Here is a 13,408-nt window from a genome sequence, read left to right as displayed (position 1 = left end):
ATTTTTTAAGTAATTCTAATTTTAGTTGTTATAACTGGCAAATATTTTGATTGATTGATTACCCATTATTATTATAAAAATTTAAACAAAATTGATGTGATTAAAAAAATAAGAGTATTATACTCCCTTCGTTTCATTTTAATCTACACACTTACACTTTTCACGCATGCCAATGCAAAAACTTTGAGGACTTATATCTTTAGTTTTGTATTTGTAAAAATTATAAAAATAAAGTATATATTAATAAAATACATGTTATGACGAATTTAACAAGATCCCACTTGACTACATTTTCATCTGTGTATAAATCAGAAATGATGGTCAAAGCGAAATTGTGAATAATGTAAAATATAAAGTATAATCATTAAAATGAAACGGAGGGAGTAGTCATTTAACTCGGAGACGCCATACTTCCACCTTCACTTATATAATAGAGATATACTAGTATCCTTAAAGAAACTTAATGTAAATTATCAATGTCTAAAAAAATCATTTCTTCCATCGAAAGCTAACACTTTTAGGGTTAATAGCTTGAATTGGTTTGGAAGTCCATATGATAAAGCTTCAATTTTTAAACAAAGGGTTGACTTTTGAACACATGATTAATTGGTTAAAGTTCTATTACTTACTGTTACAGGCTTATAGAAACATCACCCTAAAGTCAATCCCTAAGGAGCTACAAAAAAACATGAGAGAGAAAGAGGAGAGAGAAAATCCTCCCAAAAACCCCCAGTCTCTTCCCACCGCCCTCACGGCACAAAGTCTCCAACCTCCATGCCAGCTCCGACATCCAACCCAAGCGGAACCTGAAGCTGCCATCAGCCCATCCCCGAAGTCGCCAGCAAAACCCCCGGACCTGGATCCTCCGCCATTATCGTTCAAGCTCGCTCTTTCTACAGATGAGTCAGTTATCAATGAACCTATTCCCCTCCCCCTTCCTTTGCTACCATTTGCCACTGCCCGGAATGATCTTAAAGAAGGGGAGGAGATTTTTGTTCCAATTTCAGAGGATGAATATGCTAAGCTATCCCAACCTTGGGAATCAGCCATAATTTTTAAAGTCTTAGGAAGGTCGTTTTCACAGGATTTCCTTACGAAGGAGATATCAAAGCTATGGAATTGGAAGGGACACTTGAATTTATTATCCCTTGGTAAGGGTTTCTACAGCATTAAATGTTTCTCAAATGTTGAAGAATCAAAAATTCTGTCAGGGGGGCCTTGGTTTATTTTAGGCTCCCTTGTATGGGTTCAACCATGGACACCAGGCTTCAAGCCCTCGACCGCCAAGACCAAACACTACCCTGTTTGGGTGCAGTTGCCGGAACTCCCTATGGAGTTATTCCATAAACAAACATTGGAAAAGATTGGAAATACGTTGGGAGAAACTCTGAAAATCGATTCCAATTCGTTAGATGGTGTAAGGAGACGATACGCGGCCATTTGCGTTTTGATGAAGGAGGATAAAACAGTGCCCCAATGGGCCTGGTTGGGAGGCTTAAGGCAGGAGATAGCTTGTGTGGAGGGACCATGGGTTTGTGAAATTTGTAGGAAGGTGGGTCACAACCGCCGTCATTGTGCACTGGCACCGCTATCAGAGCACAAAGCAGGGGACATCACCGGTAAAGAGATGGACGGAAATAATGGAACCCACCCAATGAACTCAGGGTGGGTCACCATACACCGGAAAAAACCACCCCAAAAGCATGTTGCCGGCAAAAACCAGACCCGGTGGACGCCAAAGAAACTGGCGACTACCACCGACGGATTGACAGGAGGCTACATAGAAGGAAAAGGAAAGGTGGAAGAAAAAGGAGGAAAAAGAAAAGAAAAAGAAAAAGAAAAAGGAAAAGAAAAAGAAAAAGAAAAGGAAATTCAGAAAGGTGGGCCAAGTTGCCAAAATGATGCAAAAAGTATGCTCCCTGGGATGGAACAAACTAAAAATAAGTTTGACATCTTAGGGGAATTAGAAGATTCTGAGGATCCCAACTCTTCAGACCTGGTATCCCCTCTTTTTGGGATAAGTAAAAAAAATCTCCAAAGTCTCCCCATCACCTCTGTAAACTTGATATCCTCCCCATGCAACGTACAATCCATAGCCACCCTAAAAACTCAACCCATCATGTCACCTTCACCTATATCCTCCCCACCCAACATTTTAAACACTTCACTCACCCCTGCTACTCCAAACAAAATTAAAAACACTCCACAAAAATTCTCCCCTGTTAATGGATGCCCAGGAGGAGATATGTTTTGCGGGAAGCTCATCCCCACCACCCCCCCTATCACCTCGATCCCCTCGATCACCTCCACGACTTCAGTTTGTGACAGAAGTATCCACCCTGATGTTCTCCCGGCCAGCGAGGCCGGTGATGCCGGACCTCAACCCGGGCTACGTGGAATACTTCCTGCCGGAAAATTTAATGGAACCGACGGAATTCTTCTCCAATCTCAGCCTTCAAGAGGTCAAGGCATTAATGTGGAACCCACGGTCACAGCCGGAAATGTTCAAGCATCTCATAATGTACGAAGACGGTCAACTTCTCCCGGCACACATACCGCAAGTTCAGGATGCATCACATCTCCCTCCTCTCTTGAAAATCTTCATCAAGTGGTTGCTCATGAAAGAGGTAGGAGCCGAAACAGAAGAAAGAAATCTCCTGCAAAACCTTGGTCCTTGGATAGACCCCACTCCTATATTTCCGGTTGTGAGGACGGTGATGATGGTAAAATCACTTCCGACGAGGCTCCAAGGGAAAAGCAACACCAATGCACTCCTATGCGCACGGTTGCAACCCCCATTAAAACAAATGGGTCTCACGGTGAGCTGGGCCGAGGAAAACGGGCCAAGAAACCCACGCATGGCCGAAGCTACTCTGTGGCCCCACTCCCGACAGTGGACATCACCGGAGACAGGGGCCGAGTTCGATCCTTGGGCAGCAGAAAACGAGGAGCTACTACGTATGCTCTTGGGGAAATCGAACTTACCTAAGGGAATGACTATCCTATTTTGGAACGCACGGGGCATTGGGCGCCCGTCTTTCAAACCCAACCTTAGACTCCTTATGTCTCAGCATAATCCGGCAATGATCGTTTTGGTGGAAACTTGGGTCAGCAGGGAAAAAACCGGGGGAATAGTTCGAGGATTGGGGATGGACTCATGGCCTTTGGTCGAGCCGCTTGGGTTTGTAGGGGGCATCCTTGTCATGTGGAAGTCCACGGTGGTGGATTTTCAAGTGATAGGGGAGAGCCCTCAAGGAGTTTATGGCGTGGTTGAGGTACGTGACACTAAAGCTATCTTTGTTCTTTCATCTATTTATGCTAGCCCTAGATTTAATAAGAGATTAGATTTATGGAATGATTTAAAAAATTTTGCTACTAACCTGAATCACCCTTGGCTTGTATTGAGTGACTTTAATGAAATTTGTAACCCGTCGGAGAAACTTGGAGGCCGAAAGGCTAAACGTAGGAGGATGGATATTTATAATTCCACCATGAATGCTTGTAACTTGGTAGATTTAGGGTTCAACGGCCCGAAATTTACTTGGACTAATAATAGAAAGCAGAATCCTATTTATGAAAGGCTTGATAGAGGGTGGGTAAATCCCGAATGGTTTAATTTATTTCCTAATTCAAATATTTGGCACCTTCCGCGCATTACTTCCGATCATTGCCCCATTTTACTTCGTTTTGATCACTCCCAGGACATGTGTCAGCCAAAACCATTTAGATTCGAACCTATGTGGATTCTTGATGAGGGATTTATGGGGGTAGTACAAGAGGCATGGCCTAGAGGCGAGTATGAAATTCACCGGGGCCTGGAGACATTGCAAGGAGCCCTTACAGATTGGAATAGGAATGTCTTTGGAAATGTCTATAGGAAGAAAAATCGAATCTTGTCTCGGTTGAAAGGCACCCAAGCTTTCCTTCAAAATAACCCGAACTCTCATTTTCATCAGGAATTAGAATTGACACTCCAAAATGAGTTGATAAACACCCTTAATCAAGAGGAGGCCCTGTGGATGTCTAAGAGTAGGCTACAAAAAATCGGAGAGGGGGATAGAAATACGAGTTATTTTCATAGGAGTGTCCTAATTAGGAGGAATTCTTCACGTATTCTGTGTCTTCGGGATGATGTAGGAAATGAGGTTAGTGATCCAGAGGGAGTTAAAGCCCTAATTCAAAACTTTTATAAGAACCTTTACACCACTGAACATGGGTGGAGTGAACGAAAGGATAACCCCGAACACCCTGATGCTATAAACATTGTAGGGGAACCCTCGATGCTTGAGATCAAACAAGCTCTTTTTAGTATGCAACCCCTAAAAGCCCCGGGACCAGATGGGTTCCATCCTATTTTCTTTCAAAAGACTTGGCACTTAACTGGGGAGGAGGTGGGTAGGAATGTTCAAGCTTGGTTCAAAGCTAGAAGCATCCCGGAAAATCTATGCCATGCTTTAATTTGCCTCATTCCAAAACAAGATTCCCGGAAAACAGTTAAGCAATTTAGACCAATTAGCTTATGTAACACACTTTATAAACTCCTCACCAAAATTCTGGTACTAAGGCTCAAACCTCTAATCCCTGAATGGATATCACCTAACCAGAACAGTTTCATAAAGGGGCGGGGGCCTGAGATTAACCTAGTAGTGGCATCTGAGGTGCTTCACTCCATGAGCAAGAAGAGAGGGAAATGGGGATGGTTTGCACTTAAGATTGACCTGGAAAAGGCATACGATCGTGTTGAATGGAGCTTTGTAAGGGAATGCCTTCAGTACCATAATCTAGATGATGACTCGATCGAACTAATTATGGATTGTGTATCCAAAGCCTCCTCATCGGTGTTGATAAATGGTCGGAAATCTGAAACATTCCTGCATTCGAGGGGCCTTAGACAAGGAGACCCAATGTCGCCATACTTATTAAATATTTGCCTTGAAGCTCTATCCCAATTGATACACAAAGCGTGTCATAATAACCAGTGGACTCCGTTTGGGGTGGGTAGAAGTAAGGTACCAGTGTCCCATCTCATGTTTGCAGATGATCTCTTACTTTTTGGTAGAGTGGATGAAACCACGGCCTTTACGGTTAGGAACATACTGGATCACTTCTGCACGATATCGGGCCAAAAGATTAATGAAGGGAAGAGCAAACTAACCTTCTCCCCAAACACACCTGAGAATCTACGCAGCCTCCTCCAGGACACTCTTAATGTGAAAGAAAGCCAAGATTTGGGCCTATATCTGGGACTCCCAATATCTCATAAACGACCAAATAGAGGCCAGGTTCAATTCATTGTGGAGAAGGTAAGAGCTAGGTTAGCCAAATGGAAAACTAGTTATCTATCTAGAGCAGGGAGACTTTGTCATATCCAGTCAACTCTTTCCACCATCCCGGCTTACTATATGCAAGCCACTGAGCTCCCATCACAAACCCGAAAGGACCTAAACCAAATTTGTAATAATTTTCTGTGGGGGGAGGAGGACCAAAGGAAAAAACTCCATCTGATAAACCGAGAGACTACCTGCCTCCCAAAGGATCATGGGGGGCTTGGAATCAGGGATCAGGGTAAAATGAACCTAGCTTTTATGGTAAAGTTAGGATGGAAAATGTCTCAGGGACCTTCTAATCTAGCCCAAGAATGCATCAAATCAAAATACATCCATAGAAACCATGCTACAAAATTCACCAATGGATCGCATGTGTGGAGACTGATTGGGAAAGGGTGGGACCTGCTTAATAACAATTGTATCTGGAATATAGGGAATGGCAAAACCATTAGGTTCTGGTTGGATGACTGGCTGGGGATAGGACCATTGAGAAAACACATTGAGGGGCCTTTAAAGGAAGGGGAAGATCAGATAGTATTAGCGGATGTTAAGATTGAGGGGGGCTGGGATGTATCAAGGGTGTCTATCCTCCTTCCTGTTGAACTCTTAGATCGTATTCAGAGTATACCCATTCTGTCCATCAACCGAAATGACTTACTGATTCCATCCTTTGTCACCCATCAGGGGTTCTCCCTTGCTTTAGCGTACAAAGCCCAACTTCCACGTACTGAACCCATCAGTGACATCTCCTGGGTTTGGAAAGCCCAAACGGAACCTAAATTAAAGATCTTCTTATGGCTCCTGTGGCATGATAGGCTGCCACACAGGACACTTCTCACAATTAGGAAAATTATCCAATCCCCAACATGCCTTAGATGCCTCTCCTCTCCGGAAGATTCCCAACATGTGATTAGAATGTGTAGCGAGTCGAAGGCCCTTTGGCTTAGCACTCCAGCCTTATCCTTACCGTCCATGCCTTTTCGTCCTTGGTTGCAGTTAAATTTAGAGTCCACTATCCGTTTTAAGGGCGTGGAGTGGGCCATACTCTTCCCCTATATTTGTCATGAAATTTGGAAAGATCGAAATGAGCGAATCTTTAGGGCAGCTACAGCTGCGGGACCCACCACGATAGTATCCAAAGCCCTTGTCAATGCGCGGAAGTACATATTAGCCATGCCAAATCTTAATAAATCAATTTCTACATCTGTAAACCATTCGGGGGGTACCCACCCAAATCTTTGTTCTTCCATGCAGGTAGATGCTTCATTTGTTAGTCCTTTTATACCTTCGGGCTTGGGGGGGGTGATTACTGATACTCAGGGGAGCTGGACTTTGGCATTCCAGAGGAAATGCTATGCACAAGATGTGCTCTCAGCTGAGTTATTTGGGATTTATGAGGGCCTCCAGATTCTATATCAGAGATCGATAGCCTGTACTATATTATTTTCAGATTGCAGGTTAGCAGTGGAGCTACTTCATAACAGCGAGATGTCTGACAGGTATTCCAATATTGTTTTCTTATGTAGAAAGTGGTGGACCATGATGCCGAACCTGAAGATTTAGTTTCATGCAAGGAATAGGAACAAGGGTGCCGATGAAATGGCTAAGGCAGCTAGCTAGGAGCTCCGTTTTAGGATGTAATGTAACTACACTACAAGAAATGCAAGTAAAGAGGGCAATTTATTTGAATCAAATAGGGCAATTAGTTGATTGCCTTATTTAATAGTATCAAAAAAGACAAAAATATTTCCCCCTTTTTGATATTAACTAAAAAGACAATTACATTGTTTTGCCCTCTTTGATATCACTTAAGAGAACAATTCCAAATTTGCCTTGTTTGATATCAACTAAGAAGACGATTTTCAATTTTGCCCTCTTTGATATTAACCTAAAACAACAATTTCAAGTTTTGCCCTCTTTAATATTAACCTAAAATAACAATTTCAAGTTTTGCCCTCTTTGATATGAACATATAACTAAAACAACAATTTCAAGTTTTGCCCTCTTTAATATTAATCTAAAATAACAATTTCAAGTTTTGCCCTCTTTGAACTTGAAATAACAATTATATAGCTTTGCCTTCTTATAGTCAAGGGAAAAAAAGTAAGAACAAAGAAGGATTAAAACAGAGTATGAATAATTTTTTTTAAACATTCTGTTCGATTTCCCGCAAACCCCAAATTCAATCTATATTTCCCGCAAACCCTAAAAAACTCATTCTACTCATTATCTTCTCACCTAATCTGATCTCCAGTGATTTTGGCAAAAATCTTCAATCGAACATCATCTCTCGATCCCCTGTTGTTGATTATCTTGTTGCTGAGGTTTGATTCTCTATCTTCAATTCTTTCTTTTTTTGTTTTTACAATTTCTCAGTTTATTTTGAGTTCGGTCACTTGAATTTTTTTCTCAATAATCTGTTGAATTCGAGAGATCTGAAATGACGATTTTCTAGCTTATGATAATCTGGTTAGTGAGATCTGAATTTTTTTTTTCCTTATATGAAACTTGTTGATGATCTTTTGTTGATTTTTGCGATATTTAATCTCTCGCGATTTTTGATATCTTGATGTGATTATTCTTGCGATTGATTCTATGCGTTTGTTATTATTTTTTCATGAATTGTCTGTTGCCAATTTTGGTAAACCCTAAAAAAACTCATTCTACTGTATAATCTCCACCAATTTTAGCAAAAATCTCCATTTCGCATCATCCATCTCAATCGATTAATCTCCGATTTGATTTGCTGCAATCTCGACTATTCAATCTCCAAGTTTTTCTTCAATTTCGCTGCATTTTCATTCCTTTAATCTCCAAGTTTTTCTTCAAGCGCTCCATATTTTCTTCAATTTTAGGTAATTTTATCTGTTAACTTTTCTTTTTGTTTAGTTTTTCATTTGAATTGTGATTGAAAAACTGATGTTAATAAAGTTTATGAAATTATGACTATTCGATTGTCGAATTCGATTGAGCGAGTTTTGTTAACAATTGAGTTAATTATATATATATGACTTAAAGAATAGTTCAAGTGTGGTTGTGGACTTGTTGTGTTAAACTAAAGTAGTTCAATTGATGTTGTACATAGTATTGTATAATATTTGCCAAGTAATATATGCAATGTTGTTCAATCTAGTTCATGCTGCTAGGATTATTTTGAGTTGGTAAGTTCAAATCATATCTATGACACTTTACCTGAAATCTTATTGGTTTACATTTTGCAGCAACCAAAATATTACACTTCAATTTCAGCAGAATGATGCATATAGATAAGTTTTTTCAGCTGTTCTTTTTTCTGAGTTATGAGGCTTTGCAATAGAGTAAACTTTTGCAACAGTAAGCTCTCAAAGTCATCTCTTGTTTTCTTTGTCATTTTTCTACTTCAGTTCAGTTTAAGAAGGACCGACTGACAGTGACTCATACGCGGAATAGAGATTTCCACCTAAAGTTTATAAACTGACAGCTTCTCTTTTCCCTTCTCCACTATAATGTGAATTTGTTATCATGTAAAAGCTGTATATTATGCTTGGTTTGGGAATTACTGTGATATACTAGAAGTTATCAGTTAGAACTGACCTCTAAATGCTATATTTTCCCAAAGACCAAGTATAACAAGTTAAAAGTATAAATGTTAAGCAAGAAAGAATCAGTTTATCTACGGCACATTTATGTTCATGATCCGATGAATATCTTGTCTATTTGTTGGTATGGGAGCTCATCAGACGTCAGTGTTAAGTGTTTTTATTGATTTTGATAATGACATTGTTTTATGGAACAAATGTTAGAGTAGCATAACTTGGTAGTTGCTTGTTCAACTTTTTCTAAATTTGGACATTACATTAAGAAGGTGAGCTGACTGATGCAGGGGATCATGGCGCCAAAAAAAGAATTTAGGAATATGACAGAGCTTAATCCTAACGTAATTTCTTTACATTTTAATCTGTGCTCTTTCTTTAAATAGAAATATTTGATGTTTATATTTATGCTAGAGTAACTAGCTATGATAATATTCAAGTGAGTTGATTAGTTACAGATAGTTTGACTTGGGTAAAGTTCTGAAACTTTGATTAAATTACTTGAGTTCCTTTTGTTTGATAATATCAAGATTTAGAACTTTGAAATTGATTAGGGTTTCGAAGGCCATTCAATGGTTTGGAAATGCAAAACAATAAAATTACCTCGTGTATACACCCATCTCTTTCTACAATTTGTGAAAATAAGATAGGGCGTCCACAACAAAATTCTGGAATATGTCAGTGACTAGTAGAAGAAGTAATGATCAGCTGCTAGTTTATATGGTTCTTGATATGTCTGTTCCATTGTTGTGGCTTTTGTAGCTCTCTGGATTTATTTTAATTTGGTGGCTTTTCGTTTGTATAAGCACACTCACTTCAAGTTTCATGGGTAGTGTTTGTTTATTGTTGGGTGTTTTTGATCCTTGAGATGTGTAAGATATGCTCAAGATTGTGATAAACCATTCGAGAATAAATGGCCAATGATGCTTGTGAATGTGGTGCTTAACTGCTTATACTTATTTGATGTGTTGTCTTTCTAATTTTCTTTGAAAATATTTGTTTTATTAGATTATGAAGGAAGAATAACCTATGGCAGAACCTGAAGTTGTTGGGAGGCAAGAGCTGGAGATTGTGATGGGCAATGAGCATATATTAATATTGTTTGTGGATAGATCTCAAGTAAACATTATGTGAATATAATTTTGTTAAAAATTTTGTAAATAAGTATAGTAGGAGGCTACCATAACTGTTGAGGATTTTGTTAAAATTTTAATAAATCAGTATAGTAATATTTTTTCCCTTGGTATTACCATGGTGTTATGTAGAATGTACAAGGTTTATCTCTAACTTATATTAGATTGATCTTCGATGTATAATGGTTTTTAGATGATGACTAGCAGGGCAATACTTCATGATTGCCTTTCTTGACAAAGTACAAAGAGGGCAATATCTTATTCTTGCCCTGCTTGACAAAGTACAAAGAGGGAAATATCTTATTTTTGCCCTGCTTGTTGCAGACCAAATAAGACAATTGTGTTTGTCTTCCTTGTTTTTGAGCAAAGAGGGCAAAATTATTGCCCTTTCTGATGATCATAGAGGGCAACTTTATTCGCCTTGGTTGATGAAGCAAAGAAGACAAAAATTTTTGCCCTTTTTTATTGGATCAAAGAGGGCAAAAATATGTGATTTGCCCTTGAAACCTAATACAACGGGGCTACAAGGGCAACAGAAGGGCAATTTTAAAATTGCCCTCGTAACCTATGAAGGCAAATTTTGTATCAAAGAAGGCAATTTTTATTGCCCTCCTTGAAGCTGTTTGTTGTAGTGCTAGGATGTTTTCCCCATCCCCTAGTTATTGTATGAACTATGATACTATGGTTTGTAACTGATTATTAACACTCTTTTATATATTGCTCCTTGTTCACCAAAAAAAAAAAAAAAAAAAAGTCAATCCCTGGCAAGCATGTTCGTTGTACACTCGATCGTATTGCCAGAAATGAATCATGGCTAGCTGATCAGTGAAGACAGTAGGAACCTAAGAATCTAAGATACACTAACGTAATAAACTCATTGACTATCTCCAGTTAATTACTCAAAGGGTGAAACTGTCATCATGTGGAAAGGTAGGTCAACTTCGTGCTATTCTTTGATTAGTAGAAGTACATAAATTTTGTTGCAATAATATTTGTTTGGATTTTTTGGTTAAAACACCCTTATGTTTGGTCATTTTTAAAACAATCCCCCTTTTGTTTTTTCTTTTGAAATGAACCCCCAAACGTTTTACAAAAATTTTGGTTGCACCCCCAAAACCTAACTTCCGTCAAATCCAGACGTTTGTGGGGACCACCTATGCTATTATATAACAACCACTTCATCCCCAAATCAGGATATTCCCTCTCTCACAACGGTCATTTTCCGACACCCCCAAAGTGAAGCTGCTAATCCAAAATTTCGAACGGAAAATTGCAATTCCACTCTCAATTGACAATTCCTGACATCCTTCAAATCAAATAAGTGTTACATTCATTTCTAAGCATTAAATTTTGGGTAATTTTGCGATTTTAGGGTTTATTTGCTTATTTTAATTTAGGTTAATTGTTCAATTAGGGTTATGGCAACCAAATGCAATTGTCGAATTCCTGCTAAGATTTTGAGGTCGTGGATGCATGACAATCCTGGGAGGAGTCTCTATGCCTGCAAATTCTCAAATGTTCATACCAAGAGAAGGGTGTGGATTCTTTGGATGGGTTGACAAGAATTAGGAGGAGTAGCAGAAGTTGGTCATTAATGAATTGGTGCTGGAGAAGAGGTTGTTGACACATGAAGTAACGTTTTTAAAGAGTGAAATTGCAAAGATTCAAGACACTAAGCCAAAGGTGGAAGATTTGGTGGTGTTGAACAAAAAATCAGGAGCATCAGAAAGGCAAAATGCACCAGTTTCCATGATGATGAGAGAGAGAGTGTTGGATGAGAGAGACTGAAAGAAAAGATGAAAAGGTGTAGATGATGACAAGAAAGAGATGCTGAATTTATGATTGAAGCAAGTGAGAGAGATGAAATCAGAAATGAAGGAATTGAATGAGAGAGATGAAGAGGTTAGTTGAAGGGTTTTATTACCAAGGATACAAATGGCATTTCATGCAACATTTAGGAGGGAAAATGGAAAAAAGGGCCCCACAAACGTCTGGATTTGACGGAAGTTAGGTTTTGGGGGTGCAACCAAAATTTTTATAAAACGTTTGGGGGTTCATTTTATAAAGAAAAACAAAAGGGGGATTGTTTTAAAAATCACCAAACGTAAGGGTGTTTTAACCAAAAAATCCTATTTGTTTGTGTTTCGGGTGATTAAGGCCCTATTTGGCACTAGTGTTTGAAGTAGCGGTTAGCGATTTGACACGATTAAAACGCTACTTAAGAAAATTATGAGTGTTTGGTGAGGTAGTGGTTGAATATTTTCTATAAATTTATATAATTTAGGGCCCAATTTTCATAATAGAACCAGGACCCCAAAATCTTCAAGACGGCCCTGGTAGCAGGTAGCAGTCGGAGTAGATTATGAGTAGCGGTTGTGGAATGTTACTACAAGTAACATCATGAGATTTACAGGTAGCGGTCTAGAAAATAAACACTATATAATAGCATAAGGTAGAATTATTAACTAATAATGCTTTTTATTTCTTTATCCTTTTACTGATTCTTTAATTATTTTATTTTATGACAATTCAATATTTATTTTTACAATCAATAGCAGAGAAGTAATTGAAATATTTATTTTAAAGATAAGATATTTTACAAGTATTTTAGTAAAATTGGTAATATACATTTTTCGAGGGTTGAATATTTTCTTAGATTTATACATTTCTTTGAGCAGCTAAAAAGTCGTATACTCCTTTTTGTGTAACTCCTATTAAAAAATAAAATTTTGAATTTAACTATTGAACGAACATATGAAATTGGTGTAGTTCATTTCATATTAGATTAAATGTCATTTATTGTCTTTTACAATTTCAACAACTATTTTTGCCAAACACTTCTAATTAAACAACTAATTTAATCGTTGATCGCTGACAGCTAGCAGCTACCAGCTACCCCAACATCTATAGCTATTGCAACCGCTAACAGCTACTAGAACCGCTAGATTTGCCAAACATGCCCTAAGGTAGGTTCTTTAATCGTTGTATGGATTTCAATAATAGTTTATAGGAAGTTTGGAACAGAGAGGAGAAAATAAAGAAAAAACTTTGTCTATCGTGTAGATAATTTTTGAAATATAGGTAATTGTGAGAATTTTTTTTAAAAGGGGAGTGAGAATAAATTTAATCTATTGTTAATCATTTATTGTGCGAGGCTTGTAAGGGTGGCAATAATCGCAAATTATACCTAGAAACAAATTAGTCATAATTTGAAATAGTCATAATTTGAGAAAAATATAATTATCTAGAAATTTATAAACAATGGTATAGGAAAATACATTTACTACTTTCACATCAATATGCATTGAACATAAAACTTTATAATCTCTTTCCCAAGCCTACAAAATATACACACATGAAACCCTCTAGAATAGGG

General features: G+C 38.2%; 1 protein-coding gene and 1 long non-coding RNA gene across 2 annotated transcripts; both read left to right on the top strand.

Annotated features, from left to right (window-relative positions):
• Nucleotides 1-688: 688 nt before the first annotated feature.
• Nucleotides 689-2,989, top strand: LOC104888586 (uncharacterized). Its single transcript, XM_010673608.2, has 2 exons — nt 689-1,665; nt 2,359-2,989. The coding sequence occupies exons 1-2, from the start codon at nt 689-691 to the stop codon at nt 2,987-2,989; spliced, it is 1,608 nt and encodes a 535-aa protein (XP_010671910.2).
• A 4,320-nt stretch (nt 2,990-7,309) lies between these two features.
• Nucleotides 7,310-10,148, top strand: LOC125496835 (uncharacterized). Its single transcript, XR_007273144.2, has 2 exons — nt 7,310-7,651; nt 8,549-10,148. It is a non-coding gene; the product is annotated as an uncharacterized LOC125496835 (long non-coding RNA).
• Nucleotides 10,149-13,408: the final 3,260 nt, after the last annotated feature.

This window comes from Beta vulgaris, chromosome 4 (genome assembly GCF_026745355.1).
Source record: "Beta vulgaris subsp. vulgaris cultivar EL10 chromosome 4, EL10.2, whole genome shotgun sequence".
Taxonomy (NCBI): Eukaryota; Viridiplantae; Streptophyta; class Magnoliopsida; order Caryophyllales; family Amaranthaceae; genus Beta; species Beta vulgaris.
Note: the sequence above shows the minus strand (reverse complement) of the source record. Positions and strands in the feature narration are given on the sequence as shown.

What these genes read in the sequence shown, in the direction of transcription:
- LOC104888586 (XM_010673608.2), top strand. Translation starts at nt 689, where the DNA reads ATGAGAGAGAAAGAGGAGAGAGAAAATCCTCCCAAAAACCCCCAGTCT. An exon ending in ACCCACCCAATGAACTCAGG is followed by an intron (nt 1,666 to 2,358) that starts GTGGGTCACCAT and finishes TCTCCCGGCCAG; the next exon opens with CGAGGCCGGTGATGCCGGAC.